Source organism: Didymosphaeria variabile (genome assembly GCF_027946475.1).
Source record: "Didymosphaeria variabile strain IMI 356815 chromosome Unknown scaffold_6, whole genome shotgun sequence".
NCBI lineage: Eukaryota > Fungi > Ascomycota > Dothideomycetes > Pleosporales > Didymosphaeriaceae > Didymosphaeria > Didymosphaeria variabile.
In genome coordinates, this window is record NW_026611625.1 from 1,939,509 (window position 1) to 1,954,683 (window position 15,175).

Consider the following 15,175-nt stretch of genomic DNA (forward strand, 5'->3'; position numbering starts at 1 on the left):
GTCACCGCATCGCTCGTTCACCGCCAAGCGACCACGAGCATGCACGCAACTTTACTCCACAGGATAGCTACACCAGATAAATAGACCTAAAGTAATTTGTGATCGTGCAGTCACCAGCCTTCAATCTCGAACTCAAACCTTCGATCACCCTTCCCTTTCTCTATAGGCTTTGCGTCTCTATCGTACAACGTCCGCTCGAAGAAGAATACCTTCCCTTGCTTGTCCACCAATATGATGATGTTCTTCTGCGTCCCGTACACCCCATCAGTAGCATGAGCAGCCTTCTGCTTGACCGTATCACCAATTTCATGAGCCGGCATCTTCAGCTCTTCCAGGTCGTCCCTCCCAATCGAAGGAACGAAGATAGTGTGGCGTAATTGGTTCATGTACATATCCCATTCCTCGTTTTCTTTTTGCTTAGGCATTGTGTCGGCGCTTAGCACGTCCAGTAACCGTTCGACCAGTTGTTCGCGCGTTTCTCCTGATTCGCTGCTCTTAGCGATGGCTTCGTTCGTCCACTTCTCGCCGTTGACAACTTTCGGCCAGGTCCGGTCGCCGTACGCTGCGTTACTGAGCGCGTGCGTCTCTCCCGGCTGGCTCGCCAGGTGGATCACCCCATGGACGTCAGGAGTACGATTGGAGATGATACCCAGACCCTTTCCTGTTCCCTTCACAACGTCCTGCGCGAAGCCATACAACAAACTGAAGCCTCCAACTCCCTTGACGCCGTCTTCCTCGATCATGCGTTTTTCGAACTGCTCTGTCGATTCTTGTGCTTTGGGATCCGACTTCAACCAGGCATTAGGGATGAGACCTCGGCTCCGAGCGCCCTGAACAAGAGCTTCGTTCTCTTCTCGATAGTTGGTAAGGACTGCGATGCGGCCTTGGCGCGTTATTCCTAGCCACGTTCCGTGTGCTGGTCGATGTAAGTCGTAGCCGCCCAACACTTGGGCAGCTGGTGCAGGCCAGAAATCTGCCTCTTGTGTAGGGCGATGGAGATATTCCTAGAGTAGGTCTTAACAATCGTTCGGCAATTGCTGCGGGTGCGTAGTCACATCTCGGTTGTTGAGGATGATCAACGGGTACTGGGGGTGCTCAGTCGTGACAATCGCGATGCACATTCCGAATTTCTAGGCGCAGTTCAGTGTGAACAATGTACAATGCAAGCGTTGAAAATTGACGGCGAGAGTGCGGTGTTGGGGAGGACCAATCGAGGTTGGTGCGGAATGGTTGGGTTGACGTGGACGAATGGTTCAAGCTCTTGAGGAGACCGCGCCTGTGCTACGTGTTATGTGCTGTGAATACTGGCAGAAGCCCTGCGCATGTGTCTCCAGACCATCTTGGCCGTGAGCTCGGCCCGGCGGTTTCCGATGGCGACACTTGAACGCGTTCGAGTCTCGTGAGACCGTGACAGACGATTCGTACCATTCATCTTAGCGCTTGCGGTTGGTCTAGGCGACCAACGCAGCAGACGGTTTCTTGCGAACCATATTTCCGAGCTCAAAATGGCCCACGGCAAGCATGGGAAAGTTGAAGCATTTCTACAGCGCTTCCTGTAGGGCGAGAGTGGTACCTACGTATGGTTTCCCGAGGTCAAATGGGCTAATCCAACGTGTGGACCTTGGGTGCACCCATACTACGTACATGTCGACTTTATAGCTTGTACAAACTCTTTTCGAGATAGACCATAGGAACCCATTCCAACTGATGCCTTTGATGTATCGAGAGAGGAGACTACCAGATGTTTGGGTTGCCCTCAGTGGTCGACATCGAGCAGCCTTTACTCGGGCGATTATTCCTGGGACTGGCCCGTACCAACCACATCTAATTCTAGCGTAGTTCATGGTTCGAGACACCGTCCTGATGGAATTTCGGATATCAAGTTAACCCGGCATTTATTGAGGCCATGGTGGCAGAGGATGGCCCTTTCGCCGATGACGCCTTTTGCAGGGACCGCCCAAGCTTCCCGAGCTCAGCCCTATGCACCTGACAGGCACCAGCACCGCGCGGGTCAACGCATGCAGTCCCCAGATCACCAAGCGCAGCACCCCGATACACACACATCATGGCAGACTTTGCGCCCTATCAAGATATTCCCGAGACTGCACGCGCTCTCAGCCCGCCCATCGCCTCTCCACGTACCTCGCTTGATCGCACGCGCAACATCGGCACCGCCGCCGTAACCTCACCCACAAGCCAGTCATACCAGCAGAGTGATTATTTTGGCGGCGATGATGTGGAGGAGCAGCCGGAGCGCGTGCCGTGGAATGCGTCCCTGGGAGGCCCCAGAGAAGATGTCGACATGTTCTCTACAAGCATTGGGTTAAGAATGGACTATGCGGCGTGTCTGGCATACTTGCTACTTCCTCCTGCGGGGCCTGTGGCACTGTTGATATTTGAGCATCGGAGCGACTATGTGAGGTGAGTACTATACAACCTGCCTTTATAATGAGGGTCATGGGAGATGGGCTTTGCATCGCAAGATGTTGGCGGGTTAGCGACAAAGGAGCGGTATTGATCATGGTGCAGATTTCACGCATGGCAATCAAGCTTACTATTCGCCTTCGTCTTCGTCATTCACATCATCTTCTCTTGGTCAAGCATAATATCTTGGTTCTTGCTAATCGGAGACTTGGGTCTCATTGGCTTTCTCACTATGCATGCATACCAGGACGGTACGTATATTTACTCCTTCACGAGAAAGATATTGACCGTCCCATAGCATCGACACTCGATCGTTATGAGATCCCATTCTTCGGACCCCTTGCGACCTCGATTACGGATGACGAGTAGTAGCAGTGTAAGAGTGGGTAATTCGCGGCATATCGAAGGAATACACGGAGTCAACGGGCATCACTGGCGTTTTGAATACCTATTCTGATAGTGCGGTTGGCGGGAGGTCATCATGGAAGCTTGCGGTCCAACCGAGATCCTTGTCCTGATACATCTACGGCTCCGGGTTGCCTGATAGCTACTTCTCTTGGTAGTCGAATGGCTTAACCGAATCTCTCTTTCGCAATCTGCTTCAGAAAGTCCATCGTTTGTGCTTCTTTCGCCCTACGATCTGCAAGCCGCTCCTCTCGCTCAGCAGCCCTCGCGCGCATGATCTCCTCTTTCCGGATCTCACGTTCGTTCTTCTGACGCTCTACCTCCTTTTTCTGCTTCTTGTACACGTCTACGCCGTCATCGCCCATCAGATCAGCGTCCCTGACCTCTACATCGCCGCTTTCTTTGGCATCGCGGAATTCTGTTAGGGTACTAGTAGTCTCGCGTTTCTTCTCCAGCTGCCGTTCTCTTGATCCTGGGTCTGCGCGAGGCACCAGCTCATCCAGCCGTTCCTTCTGCGTTTTGCGGTCCAGCTTGCGTTCGTAACGAATGTCGTCAACGTAGTTTGCTTGATCACGCACGCGATCCTCATCTCGTAGCTCATTTCTTAGGCCTAGATCATCGAATCCAGGTACTGTTGGCCCATGGCCTGTGTGTCGCGAGCGACCGCCCGGCGGTGGCGCCGGACCAAAGTCATCGTCGTCGTCGTCGCTATGAGCCTGTGGAGCTCTTGAAGAGTACTCGGGTGATGCGCGGCGCTTGCCTCCTGTTGACTGTAAAGTATGCGCAGTCTCTTGTGCTGATTTCAGCATCGATGGATCGTACCAGCTACGCGAGAGTTCCCCACGGTTCCTGAGACATCTTAGCAATTTGTAATGGGGTGCAACATAGCATCATGTAGCTTACCACCGCCCTACAAAGCTCTTCCAGCGGCCTCTCGCTTCACGTTCGTCTAGGTCATCGAGATTGATCTGTTTCTGTATGTCCAGGTACGACTGAAATAGTGGCTTGTATTCTTCTAAATTCCGTTTCGATAGTTCTTGCGCGTGATACGGTAGCGTCAACGGGCGAGGTGGAGGCGAGCGCGAGCGGTGTCGCTTGCGGTGGTCGTCATCGCGTTGTGGAGATTGCGAGCGTGGATGTCGGGAATGATGGTGATGCTTCTGGTGACGCCCGCCAGAGGGCGACTTTCTGTGCGACCGACTCTCTCGTGTGTCAAGTTGTCGGTCGGAAGTTTGTCGCATCGTGGGTTGTGAGCGATCGAAGAATTAGTGGGTGGAGATGTTAAGCCGCGGTTCGGTTGGACCCGCCATCACGGTGCATTACACTTAATCTATCAGTTACTACTTGGAACTTCGGCACAAGCCAACAACAAGAACCTCGCTTAGGTATTACACGTTGCACATCAGAAACCTTACCAGAAGTATCGTTCCTACGAAAAACAGCGGTAACAACATGGCACGGAGCTCATACAGGACCTGTATCACCGGCCAGCCATGAGGACGATGCAAGCGGGCACACAAACGGAAATCTGAAGATTTCATGATGATATATCAGAGGAGTCGACTGCATCGGCTGCCAACAACACGAAGACACCGAGAGTATATAATTCTGGCGGTAAGAGCAGGCGGACTTATTTATCGACTACAGTCTCGCTGTGCTACTCCAGGATATACAAGACAGAGGTCGACTACAGACCTTCGAGTCCTAATAGCGTATTGCTCTGGACACAGCTGACACATGCATGCCATCAAGGAGTGTCCGACGTTTCTTGTTGCCGAGGATGGCTCTCGCATTCACATGCACGTCGGCCATACACTTCCAATTCGCAGCTTTGAAAATGGATTGGTAGTCAACCCAATTTAGGATGCATCATCCACGAACCAACTTTAGAAGTTTCACTAATTAATTCTCCTCGCAATCTTCATATCGACACGAGAGGGTTCATGTAAGTAGCCTTGCTGTGACTTCTTCCTGAATCTCTCTGCTCTCTCTCTTCTTATTACGTCTTCTTTTCCATTGCCCAATCCGCAGCGGCGGTAGCATGGATTCTCGTGGTATCAAAAATTGGTAACTCACTGCTCGCCTCATCAATCAAGAGCCCTATCTCAGTGCAACCGAGGATTAGGCATTCCGCCCCAGCAGTCGCCAGCTTTGCGATGACTCGTCGATAGATCTCCCGCGACGAGTTGTTGATGATCCCATTCACCAGTTCGGTATATATTACGTTGTGTATGGCTTCGCGGTTCTGTTCATCTGGTACAACGACCTCCAATCCAAATTTCTCGGCCAGCCGCGTCTTGTAAAAGTCCTTCTCCATCGTGAACCTTGTACCCAAGAGGCCAACTCTTTTGAATCCGGCTTTCGATATGCGCTCCGCCGTGAAATCGGCGATGTGCAGAAGGGGAAGTTTCGTCTCTCCCTCGATACCATGGGACACAAAATGCATGGTATTGGTGCATAGCACAATGCCGTCGGCACCGGCAAGCATAAGTCGTGTGGCCGCTTCGTTCAGAAGCGCGCCGGCTTTGTTCCATTCTCCAGCGTGTTGGAGCTCAGCGATTTCTTCGAAGTCGAAGGAATACATTAGTAAGGGAGCTGAGTGCAGGCCGCCTTTGACTTCTCGAATGCGACGGTTGATCTCTTGGTAGTATGTGACCGTGGACTGCCAGCTCATGCCTCCGAGGAGGCCAAGTGTCTTCATCTTGGGCTGGAGGTTCTTAGAGAGGAATACAGCAGTTTACTCCAGCTCTGAGAAGAGATTGCCCATCTTGTTGAAAGCCAAGATAGCATGATCGCGTTGGAAGGAATATGACTCAAACTATTGCCACGTGGCTGATCCGGCGACTAGCCCAGTAAGCCGGAATTTATAATACGGTGGCATAGCATTGAACGTGCACGATCAATTTAGGTGCTCGAAGTAGACAATCCGCAACTATTATACGAATCGTGGTGCAACTACCATGCGGTTTTAAGCACTAAAGTATCGTGCCGGAGGCAGCTTACACAACAGCGTCATGACTTTGAAGGCTAGGGTTTAGAACCAGGTTCTCCTAACAATATTGAATAGAAGGCATCCAGAGATCTTTACATGCTCCTCATCGACCAATGGATTCAGTGATGTCCGCAAAAGTAACATCACCGGTTCTTCCATGACTTCGCTCACTTAGTATGCAGAACCTCAGCTTGCACTTGAGACCATTCGATTGTGCCTCGATAATGCCATGTGTGATGCGGAGTGTGTTGGTTTGCGCCTTGTTATGCAGCTTATTCTTGGCTAGAATCAGTGATAGGAAATCGGATGATGGTTCTCTATGGAATGAGGAGCCCTACTTATACTCTATCGTCTTTGCTGTTTGGGTTTGCTCATGTGACTTGGGATGAAAACAACCAACACTTATACATACATAGCCACCAGTTATTCCATGTCTTGCCGCAATTGCCGTGCTCTGTCTTCGTGAGCTTCTGCTCGTTCGTTCGCGCCGAATCTGGGACTATGTCATACATGTTCCACACTCGCTGTAATTCGAAGCGACGGCGCGTCCAACTGGTCACTGGTGGTCAAGCGTGTAGGGTCCTCAAGTCCGTCGCGTTGCTATGAACATTGCAGGTCCCTAAGCCCTTGTCATCTTCGCGGGTATTCCTATATTTCAGAGCAACAGTGCGACTTCACACTCCATGCATTCTGCGTTGACCATGGTGGGCTGCTGACAGGAAATTTGAGAACGTACTATGACAAGGACGTCGCCCTAGAAGAGAAATTACCGGGATTTATGCAGTCGACGATAGTAAGCATGAGAGGCCTGGTGATGATTTCCACAAGGCCTCTTCGTAAGAATACCTCTGAAGATGCAAAATGGCCTTTGCTATACTGGGTAGCACGAGAAATGCCATGGAAGCATTGCCTTAATAATACCGTCAATTTCTTTGTCTTACAATGCTATGTTTTGTGATCTCCGCGTCAAAGATGGTGAGTGCTATGTGGCATTGCCAAGGGCCGAGTTGATGGTGAAGGGGTGAAGTACTGCCAAGGGCCGAGGGGCGGGAACGGTGGTGGATTTCGTAGGGCTGAAGTGGCACCAACGAATCATCATCGACTTTCCGCGTCCGTTACACCTCATCTCTCGACAATGGCCGACGAGATGCAGATCAATCCACAGCGAGCAAAACAGCTTGCCGTGAACCTCGCCAGTATATCTTCCCGCATCAATGCTGCCAACAAAAGCTCCAAAAAGGTCCGTAGCTACCCCTCCGCCCCGCCTTGACCCATCTAATAGCTCTAGATCCGCCTGATAGCCGTCTCTAAACTTAAACCCGCGACCGACATCCTCGCATTACACCAGCAGCCTCAGCCTATACATTACCACTTTGGCGAAAACTACGTCCAAGAGCTACTAGAGAAGGCGAAGCTGCTTCCGCGCTCAATACGATGGCACTTTATCGGCGGTCTGCAATCCAACAAGTGCAAGCAATTAGCGGAGCAAATACCGAATTTGTGGTGCGTAAGCAGCGTAGATACTGCGAAGAAGTGCGATCAGCTGGAGAAGGGCCGCAAGGCGCTGGTCGAAAGCGATGCTGGAGTTGAACCGCTGCGGGTCATGGTACAGGTCAACACTAGCGGCGAGGAGTCCAAGTCTGGAGTTGAACCTGATGACGCGCTCGCATTGGCAAAACACATCGTCGAGCAGTGCCCAAATTTGCGCTTCACGGGCCTGATGACTATTGGTGCGATCGCGAGGAGCAAGGCTACTACGCCGGAGACTAAGAACGAAGACTTTGTGACCCTGAGAGACGTCAGGGATAAGGTCGCTGAGGGTTTGGACTGGGAGAAAGAGAAGATGGAGCTAAGCATGGGGATGAGTGCAGATTTCGAGGGTGCAATTGCGATGGGCAGTAATGAAGTAAGGGTAGGGAGCGATATCTTTGGTGAGAGACCAGCAAAGAAAGATGCGGTAGTCGTGGAGAAGAGCTAGGGATTGGCCTTAACAAATATATACCAGTCTTGCAGTGCTTCAGGTTGATGCATGAGCTTATGTATGCCTCAAGATGTTCCCAGGCCGAAGCATTTGAATACATTCATCACGCACGCGTGCAGTCTACTTCGTACTGTACTATGTACATCTACTTTCTGTACTATGTACTAAAGTACTAAACGTTACATACATGATATATTCGAAAATTCGTTTGTTTACGCTCAGGCAAGTGGAGGTTCTGCACGCGCCCGCGGCAACGAAGTGAGTAGTCCCCATCCCAGATGGCCATTTTTCACCGCGCAGCGCGTCGCCTACACGTTGGCTTATGCTCGGCAAAGACTAAGGAAATTTGCGAATGCTTGGGCTTTCTAGAGTTACTACGCCGCGTTCACTTTTAGTAATGATTCTGGAAAAATAGGCCTTGGTGATCCGCAATTAATACGACGTAGTTTACTCTAACCAAATGCTAGCGATCGAAACTCATTAATTACCACTTTTCTACTTAAATCCACTTACTATACTCTCTCTAATACCGTTTACTAACAGGCAAAAGTGCCTAGGTACTATCTCTATGGGAAGGGTACCGTAGAGCTTATCAATTTAATACACAGCGCCCACTAATTAACTAATCAATTAGTCAACACGCATCTTCCCCTACATCTATCTTAGACACTTTTTTTACTGTTTCCAAATAGGTCTAATCTCAGTAGCTCAGCCGGTATTTAAGAAAGTCTACCATACTGAAGTGGAGATTATACTTAATCCACAGCTCTAATAAAATATAACTATGCATCACTGTCAATCAGCCAATATAACATACAGGCATCATCTGAATCGAAAGCACCCAGGTTAATAGACTTGCATCTGTTCTTAGCTCAGTTTAACGCAGTAAACATACGACATCCAAGGCACAGAAACTGAACCGGTACTGTATCTGCTTCTCGGTTACTTTCATGTACCTAGCCATGTATGTTCAGGGATGATACATATACATCCGATACCACGCATTTTAGGCTATTCCAGCTTGAGATTGGGGCAGCAGACCGATCCAGGCCTCGATTGTGCCAGGTCTACGGATATCGAAGATTCTCTTGTCATCGATCTCGGCAGATTGGCAGAAGCTTTTTTTACAACTGTATTTAGACTACGTCCTCATAGATCATAGATATAGAATTGATACTCTGCCACTCAATCTCTCTACCAGCCCCAATGCAGAACGCTCAATTAGATGCTCCCAAGCTTTCAACAACCAGCCAAGTGTCGACCATCTTCAGGTGCTATATCTACGAGTTGGAGGTGATGAAAGATCTGATGACGGAAGAGCCAACGCGAGTGTACACGCCAGGAGCGTTGGGCTCAGCGCAACCCTCGCCCCAAGAAACAAGACCGACAAGGGTCTTCGAGGAGTCGACGATGGGACCACCAGAGTCACCCTGGCAAGAGTCCTTGCCACCAGCGGTCAGACCAGCACAGAACATGTTGGTTGTGATGGAGTAGCTGGGGTCAATGGACTGGTATTGCGAAGCGCAGGTTGAACGAGCAACGACCGGAACGCTAACCTTGCGGAGAGCAGTGGGGAGCGTGGAGCCGCCCTCGGAAGTGGTTCCCCTGGTCGCGAATTAGCACTACTCGGATGACGAGTGAGCAACGAGAACGAGACTCGACTTACCATCCAGCAACGGTGAGGGTAGTTCCAGCAGCGGGGTCAGAGCCAGACGCGGCAAGGGTGGCGTAACCGATGGTGGAGCTCGTCGGGATGGACGTCGCGAGCTTGATGATAGAGACATCGCCATCAAGGGTGTTTGAGTTGAATCCAGAGTACGTCTTGATGGACGAAACACTGACGAGGGTGCCCCCAGAGTTCCTGTTCTGCGAGACTGTCAACCCCTGTTCATATTTGCGAGCTTATAGCTTGGAGTAACATACCAATGATCCAGCGCGGACGGACACGCGGGAGGCAGAGTAGGCAACACCGCAATGACCGGCAGTGACGACAGTGTTCGCATTGACGAGGGAACCACCGCAGAAGTGGGAGCCGCTAACTTGCAGGGAGACGATGAAGGGAAAGTCGCCTGCAGAAGCAGCCTCTCCACCGACGATCAGAATGCTCGAAGTACCGGCCTCAGTCGGGGGAATGGCAGCGCCGAAGACGGCAGCGGGGGCCACAAGGGCGGCGGTCAGTAGTGACTTGATGGCCATCTTGAAGGCTTGACTTGACTAGAGTCCCGGGACTGGGGTCTGACGAGGAGTAGCAGGTGTAGAAGTGAAGGTGCAGCGAGCGGATGGGTTCCACAGATGAGTCGGTCACGACATACTTATACATTTTACCGGCCATGGCTTGATGTCGAAATCTCGAGCCACGACAATGCGCGCCTATCGTTATGAAGGATCCAAGACTGCCAAGACTGCGCTGGCTACTGGCCTTCCGTATGTGGTCGACTCTAGGTCATGTGTGGTCGGGATGTACAGCAGTCGTGGTGGAGTCGATTTGCTATCTGCTGTGCGTTGCCGGCGCTTGGTACCTGGCGGGTGTTTCTAAACAGGAAGCTTGTCCAGGGCTTATCTTGCCCCTGGGCACCACCTCCGATCCCAGCGCCGGTGGTCATGGACATGGCAAGGTTGGTTCTCCTCGACAGTTTAGATACTTGGAGCCGTGCGTGGCGCATACATGGAAGCAGCCGTGAAGAGTGGGCGCGTATGGCGGAGCACGAGGACGACTCGCAACGCCGCGTAAAGATGAGCACAAGTCATAAGCTTTTGAAACGTCTTGGATCGAGCGTAGCCCGGGTCCTGGCATGACGATCTGCAAGAAGGCTCAGGGATGCGTACACAACGTATATTAAGGCGCACACCACCGCTATGCTCCCAGTTGTGATTCGTGGGGCTGGTGTATTTGCGTGCCGCCTTGGGCTTAGTCCTTCACAGGGCCCCCGCAACCATGATCTCCTGGCTAGCTAAGCGAGTGAGCTAGCTTACCGTAGGCAGGTGAACAAGTGCAGCGTGTTCCTACGGTGCCAGGCCGGCCTTGTCCGGGACGCTCCGAGGTTGTCACGACCTTGCCAGCACGTGTGGTGCGGTGTTGTTGCACTGGCGACTACTTCCGCCTTCTTACCAAGCCAATCCAGCCTTTCACCTGCTCTTCACACCCTAGCTCCCACGAGGCCAGCATTGGCCCACAGAGGAACGCGCGGCCTCATATCGACCGTTGGACATACGCATCTCTCCTGCTACTTTCGTTGCTTCACTTGCTTTCACGGACTCGATGGACACTCTGAGCGATTCCTTTACCATCCAAGTCAACGGCACACCTATTGCCAAAGCTGAACCTGACGCCGAAGATCGCTTGCAGGCGACTACCGGGCCCGATGCTGCCGTCTTCACGTTGAAGGACGGAAGGCTCCAGTCCGGTGACCGGCTTCTCGCACGAGCAACTAGAGAAGACAGGAGCTTTCTCCCCAAACCTGTGCGGTGGTTCAAGATCGGTGCTGAGGGTGACAAACTACCGGTGCACCCTGTCACTGCTCACAAGGAAGGGAGCTCGTACAAGATCAAGTTTGCGAGTATGTACCTCTTTTCGAACATCTGATTGCAACTTGAACTCTCGCTGACCAACTTGAAGATGCTGGTTTGATAGCTGAAGATGGTAATGTATTGGCAGACCTTGCAGGAGGTAAGACATGAGTCAAACCTGACAAGCTTTGCTGAAAGACCCAGAAACGCCGTCAGAAGTGGTGGTGAAGATGGTGTGAGCGTGACAGATGTTGTCTGAAGGTGCTCCCGCAAGTCCATAACCCTGCATTAGCGGACCAGAGCAGAAGAGCAACAATATGATGTCAAGAAAGGACAGAGAGAAAGGGCCCTAAGAAAGGAACACAGAACAACGACAAGAGAAGAATGCATGATAGTGAGCGAGGACTGAAGATGCTCCGTCTGCAAGGACATCCGCAATGGCAGAGAAATTCCGCCTAGGCCGCGACCTGTGCACCCACCAGTCGATATCCCTCCATCGTATCAGGATCAATCTGAATATACCCGTGTTCCATTCTTGCTTTACTTTCCAAACGCGTCTGTCATTTCTTCTCTGGACGCTCGTACTTCAGACTGCCTCCCTCTTCCGGTACCCGGACGCGTGGTTAGCTAGTCTATCTACAGTTCAGCTTTGCATTATACGTCTAGGGGTAAAATAAGAGAAGAACGCGTATGTGGAGGGAAGTCTTGTTTTTCAATCACCCCATGTGCCTCAGGAGAGTTTCTGTGGATGCGGACTGTACACAGCAGGCATTTCGCTTGGCAAACCACTGGCTACATGCTGACGCGCGTCCCCATATGCGAGCTTCTGTCGGCCCTCCATAACTCGGACTTGGCGGTCTAGGGTGCTGATACGCAACGTAGGGTTGCTCGTATTGTTGCGGTGGCGAAGAAGCGACAAGTATGGGTGCTATGTTCTGCTGCTGATGATAGCCATATAAAGGGCCTGGGCCAGGCGAGGGTGTTCCGTAGTTGACAGGTGGTGTGGCTGTCGGCTGGGGAAATTGCTGATGAGACGTTGTCATCGGTGAGCTTGGTGCGTTGTAGGATGGTTCTGTGCCATCAGTGGAATGATTCTAGCTCCAGCTCCAGCTTGTTGGTTCTTACCTTTTCCACCCGACTGTATTCGCGCAGCATCAGCCATATCCGCCTACGTTGCAGCATAGATCACAAAGTCCATGCAGGTATACGTTTTGCCGGCTTCGTACAGCGAGCAATCAGCTCTACGACCTAGATCAACGCGTACAGTCAGTGACTACCGGACGTTTTGCGCCTCAAGCATGCCGACATATCACTCCCATATACGTGCGAACGCATTCGTGTTGGCATTCCCACTTGCAACCCTCTTCTTTTGCGATTTCCCAAATGCAAAAAGATTAGACCGAGTCCTGCAGAAGCGTCGAATTACCCGGTCCTTTTTGTACTGCAACCTTCATGTTTATTGAATCACATTGTATCCGCCGTCCAGCAATCCCCAGTGTCGACGCGCAGAGCATATACAACCGTATGATTCCACCATTTTTCACAACCTAGCTCGGTGTGGCGGTCGCGTTTCCCCGTAATACGCTGAATGGGCGTTGTCGCAATTCAAGAGGAAAGTTTTTCCCCTTGGAAGCTCTTGGGAATTTTAATCGGTCTATAGAGGATGGGGCCTGGTAGTCTGCGAAGCTAAAATACGAAGGCGAATCTGGTTCGGACGAATACTTTGAGGAGCACCCTCGAAGTGGTGCTAGCTTTAAGGCCGATCCGACCTGAGCTCACACGATTAGTACGAAAGCGCGTGTTAGTGGAATACACAGAGAAGCCTCGGGATTCAAATGAGGCGAAACAGATGAGGGGTAATCTTCGCGCTACTGCCCAACTACAGTTCAAAACGTTCAGCATAACTCAACCGTCCCCTGGCGTAACGCACGAGCTCACCGTCACTAAAGCACATGCTAGTCACAATACGCCTTGTAACTCCGCTCAGACTGAAACTGTGTTACTGGCTCTCGTGTCAACATGAATTTCGGCTTCAAGCTTTCTTCGCGTTGGAGCTTCGCGGAAGTCGGCTATTCGATAGTATATCCCGGGGAGACTTGGGAAACGATGAATATCCAAAGATGTGACCACGTATTGTATAGGCGATGTTCATATTGACATGAAAGTCGACGTTGTATTGTTGACTGTTCCCCCCCAAAAATGGTAGCTTTATCACCGTCCATCGTGAATCGCTCGTGTCGAACCTACCTCCGACTCATCCCCGGTCCAAACCTCCATCATATCCAACCATTCTAACATGAAGCCTGCCACAATACGTGCCCAATCTCTCACGACCTCCATGTCCAAATGCGCTCCGTCATCCTCACTCTTATGCCAAACCCTCGGAAACGGCTGCGGAATCACATGTAGTGTCTCTACGCCCCTCCATATGAAAGGCAAGTGATCATCCGAGATCCCACCAAATGCCATTGTTTTGTTCACGTCCGGTAAGAAAGGTGAAGGGGGGGAGGATTCGAGAAGGTTGAGGGAGCGCATGCGCGATTCGACGTCTGAGAAGGCGCGGTAGGCCCAGTGCGTGGTTGTGTAGTAGGAGGGGACACTAGGTTCGGAGGAGCCGAGGAGGTCGAGGAGCATGAAGAGGGATATTTGCGAGAGGGGGGTTTTGTATTTGTAGAACTTTTGAGAGGGTGGGTTTGGGCTGTTCACCCAGAAATTGGACAAGGATCTATGATCGGGTGTCAGCAATGTGAGTCCTCCGTCTTCATCGTAAGGGGTAGTGTGGATACGCACCTTGAGCCATACAGTGAATCCGTGTCTGTCCATGTCTCAAATGCTTCCTCGCCATCCAAGAGCAGGATCTGGATTCCCATGTCCATGTCCACGTCCCCGTCCCCACCCTCTCCTAACGCGGACATCTCCTCGTACATCTGCTGTGCATATCCATCCACAACCTTCGCAGCCCACATAATCATTGCGCACGGCGCCGCACTGTCCGTGGCGCCAATGAATCCATCTGGCTTTAGTTTGCTGTCATAGTGCGCGACAAGCGTAAGAAAGTTCGCCTGCCCAGGCTGAACCCATGGCGGCTCGCGCCTGATGATGAGATTCGCGAAAGGGAGCTTGGCGCCCTTGGACGTGGGTGTCTTCTGTGTGCTATTCTGCCAGGTAATAGTCCATTCCGGTAGCTCGCGCTGAAAATAATCGACTAGGTGGCGCTGCGCAAAGACCTGGCCAGGAGTGCCGGGGACTCGGGGTATTAACAGCGGCGCGAGGATACCAGTGGCATTGTCAGTATCGAACTCGCTGCCGGGCGAAGGTATTGCGCGGAGGAAGCTGTCAGAGAGGGGTTTGTATGCTGCACCAAAGCTGATTAGTAGGAACCAATGCAGCCATAATAATACGCCTCGCAAAAGAGCCAGGCGCGAATCCATGTTATAGTGTGGTGAAGTGTCTGCTGCACAGCACAGACATGCTGTCAGGTTGAAGTAACGGCAACGTAGGGCATGCGCGAGGTTAGACTGTAACGCGAGGCTGCAGACAAGGCATCGAGAATCGTTTCAAGAGCCACTTAGCTGAAACGTATAGATTTCAACAGGGAGGTCAGCAAGGTGCCCTTGAGGAGCGTTGCAAGCGATGCCGTTTTCCCGCGGTTGGCACCAGGCGGTCTTGGTGTTTCACAGAGCTGAGCCAAGACCAAGGCACGTGATGAGCCCAACTAGGAGGAATGAGACGGCAGTGATCTTATCAGATGAGATGCGGAGCAGAGCCTCTCCTCCGACGAACAGACAGTGACCCACAACTATCTACCACTGACCTAGGTTACGTTGATGTGCACTTAGTCTGGTGGTGACACCTCTCACGTTACT

At 51.7% G+C, this 15,175-nt stretch overlaps 8 protein-coding genes across 8 annotated transcripts; 3 read left to right on the forward strand and 5 right to left on the reverse strand.

The window, feature by feature from the left end:
* Window positions 1-110: 110 nt before the first annotated feature.
* Window positions 111-1,432, reverse strand: N0V89_008554 (uncharacterized protein; the record flags this gene model as incomplete). The annotated part of the gene is made up of 2 exons (XM_056217308.1): window positions 111-1,004; window positions 1,337-1,432. The coding sequence occupies 2 exons, from the start codon at window positions 1,430-1,432 to the stop codon at window positions 111-113; spliced, it is 990 nt and encodes a 329-aa protein (XP_056068864.1).
* Window positions 1,433-2,065: 633 nt separating this feature from the next.
* Window positions 2,066-2,425, forward strand: N0V89_008555 (uncharacterized protein; the record flags this gene model as incomplete). The annotated part of the gene is made up of 1 exon (XM_056217309.1): window positions 2,066-2,425. The coding sequence occupies one exon, from the start codon at window positions 2,066-2,068 to the stop codon at window positions 2,423-2,425; it is 360 nt and encodes a 119-aa protein (XP_056068865.1).
* A 571-nt stretch (window positions 2,426-2,996) lies between these two features.
* N0V89_008556 (uncharacterized protein) lies at window positions 2,997-4,070 on the reverse strand (the record flags this gene model as incomplete). The annotated part of the gene is made up of 2 exons (XM_056217310.1): window positions 2,997-3,678; window positions 3,733-4,070. 2 exons carry the CDS (start codon window positions 4,068-4,070, stop codon window positions 2,997-2,999), a joined length of 1,020 nt encoding a protein of 339 aa, XP_056068866.1.
* A 758-nt stretch (window positions 4,071-4,828) lies between these two features.
* N0V89_008557 (uncharacterized protein) lies at window positions 4,829-5,530 on the reverse strand (the record flags this gene model as incomplete). Its single annotated transcript, XM_056217311.1, has 1 exon — window positions 4,829-5,530. The coding sequence occupies one exon, from the start codon at window positions 5,528-5,530 to the stop codon at window positions 4,829-4,831; it is 702 nt and encodes a 233-aa protein (XP_056068867.1).
* A 1,426-nt stretch (window positions 5,531-6,956) lies between these two features.
* N0V89_008558 (uncharacterized protein) lies at window positions 6,957-7,799 on the forward strand (the record flags this gene model as incomplete). Its single annotated transcript, XM_056217312.1, has 2 exons — window positions 6,957-7,061; window positions 7,110-7,799. The coding sequence occupies 2 exons, from the start codon at window positions 6,957-6,959 to the stop codon at window positions 7,797-7,799; spliced, it is 795 nt and encodes a 264-aa protein (XP_056068868.1).
* A 1,283-nt stretch (window positions 7,800-9,082) lies between these two features.
* Window positions 9,083-10,134, reverse strand: N0V89_008559 (uncharacterized protein; the record flags this gene model as incomplete). Its single annotated transcript, XM_056217313.1, has 4 exons — window positions 9,083-9,407; window positions 9,469-9,668; window positions 9,726-10,011; window positions 10,115-10,134. 4 exons carry the CDS (start codon window positions 10,132-10,134, stop codon window positions 9,083-9,085), a joined length of 831 nt encoding a protein of 276 aa, XP_056068869.1.
* Window positions 10,135-11,061: 927 nt separating this feature from the next.
* N0V89_008560 (uncharacterized protein) lies at window positions 11,062-11,548 on the forward strand (the record flags this gene model as incomplete). Its single annotated transcript, XM_056217314.1, has 3 exons — window positions 11,062-11,359; window positions 11,419-11,469; window positions 11,514-11,548. 3 exons carry the CDS (start codon window positions 11,062-11,064, stop codon window positions 11,546-11,548), a joined length of 384 nt encoding a protein of 127 aa, XP_056068870.1.
* Window positions 11,549-13,520: 1,972 nt separating this feature from the next.
* N0V89_008561 (uncharacterized protein) lies at window positions 13,521-14,740 on the reverse strand (the record flags this gene model as incomplete). The annotated part of the gene is made up of 2 exons (XM_056217315.1): window positions 13,521-14,034; window positions 14,100-14,740. 2 exons carry the CDS (start codon window positions 14,738-14,740, stop codon window positions 13,521-13,523), a joined length of 1,155 nt encoding a protein of 384 aa, XP_056068871.1.
* Window positions 14,741-15,175: the final 435 nt, after the last annotated feature.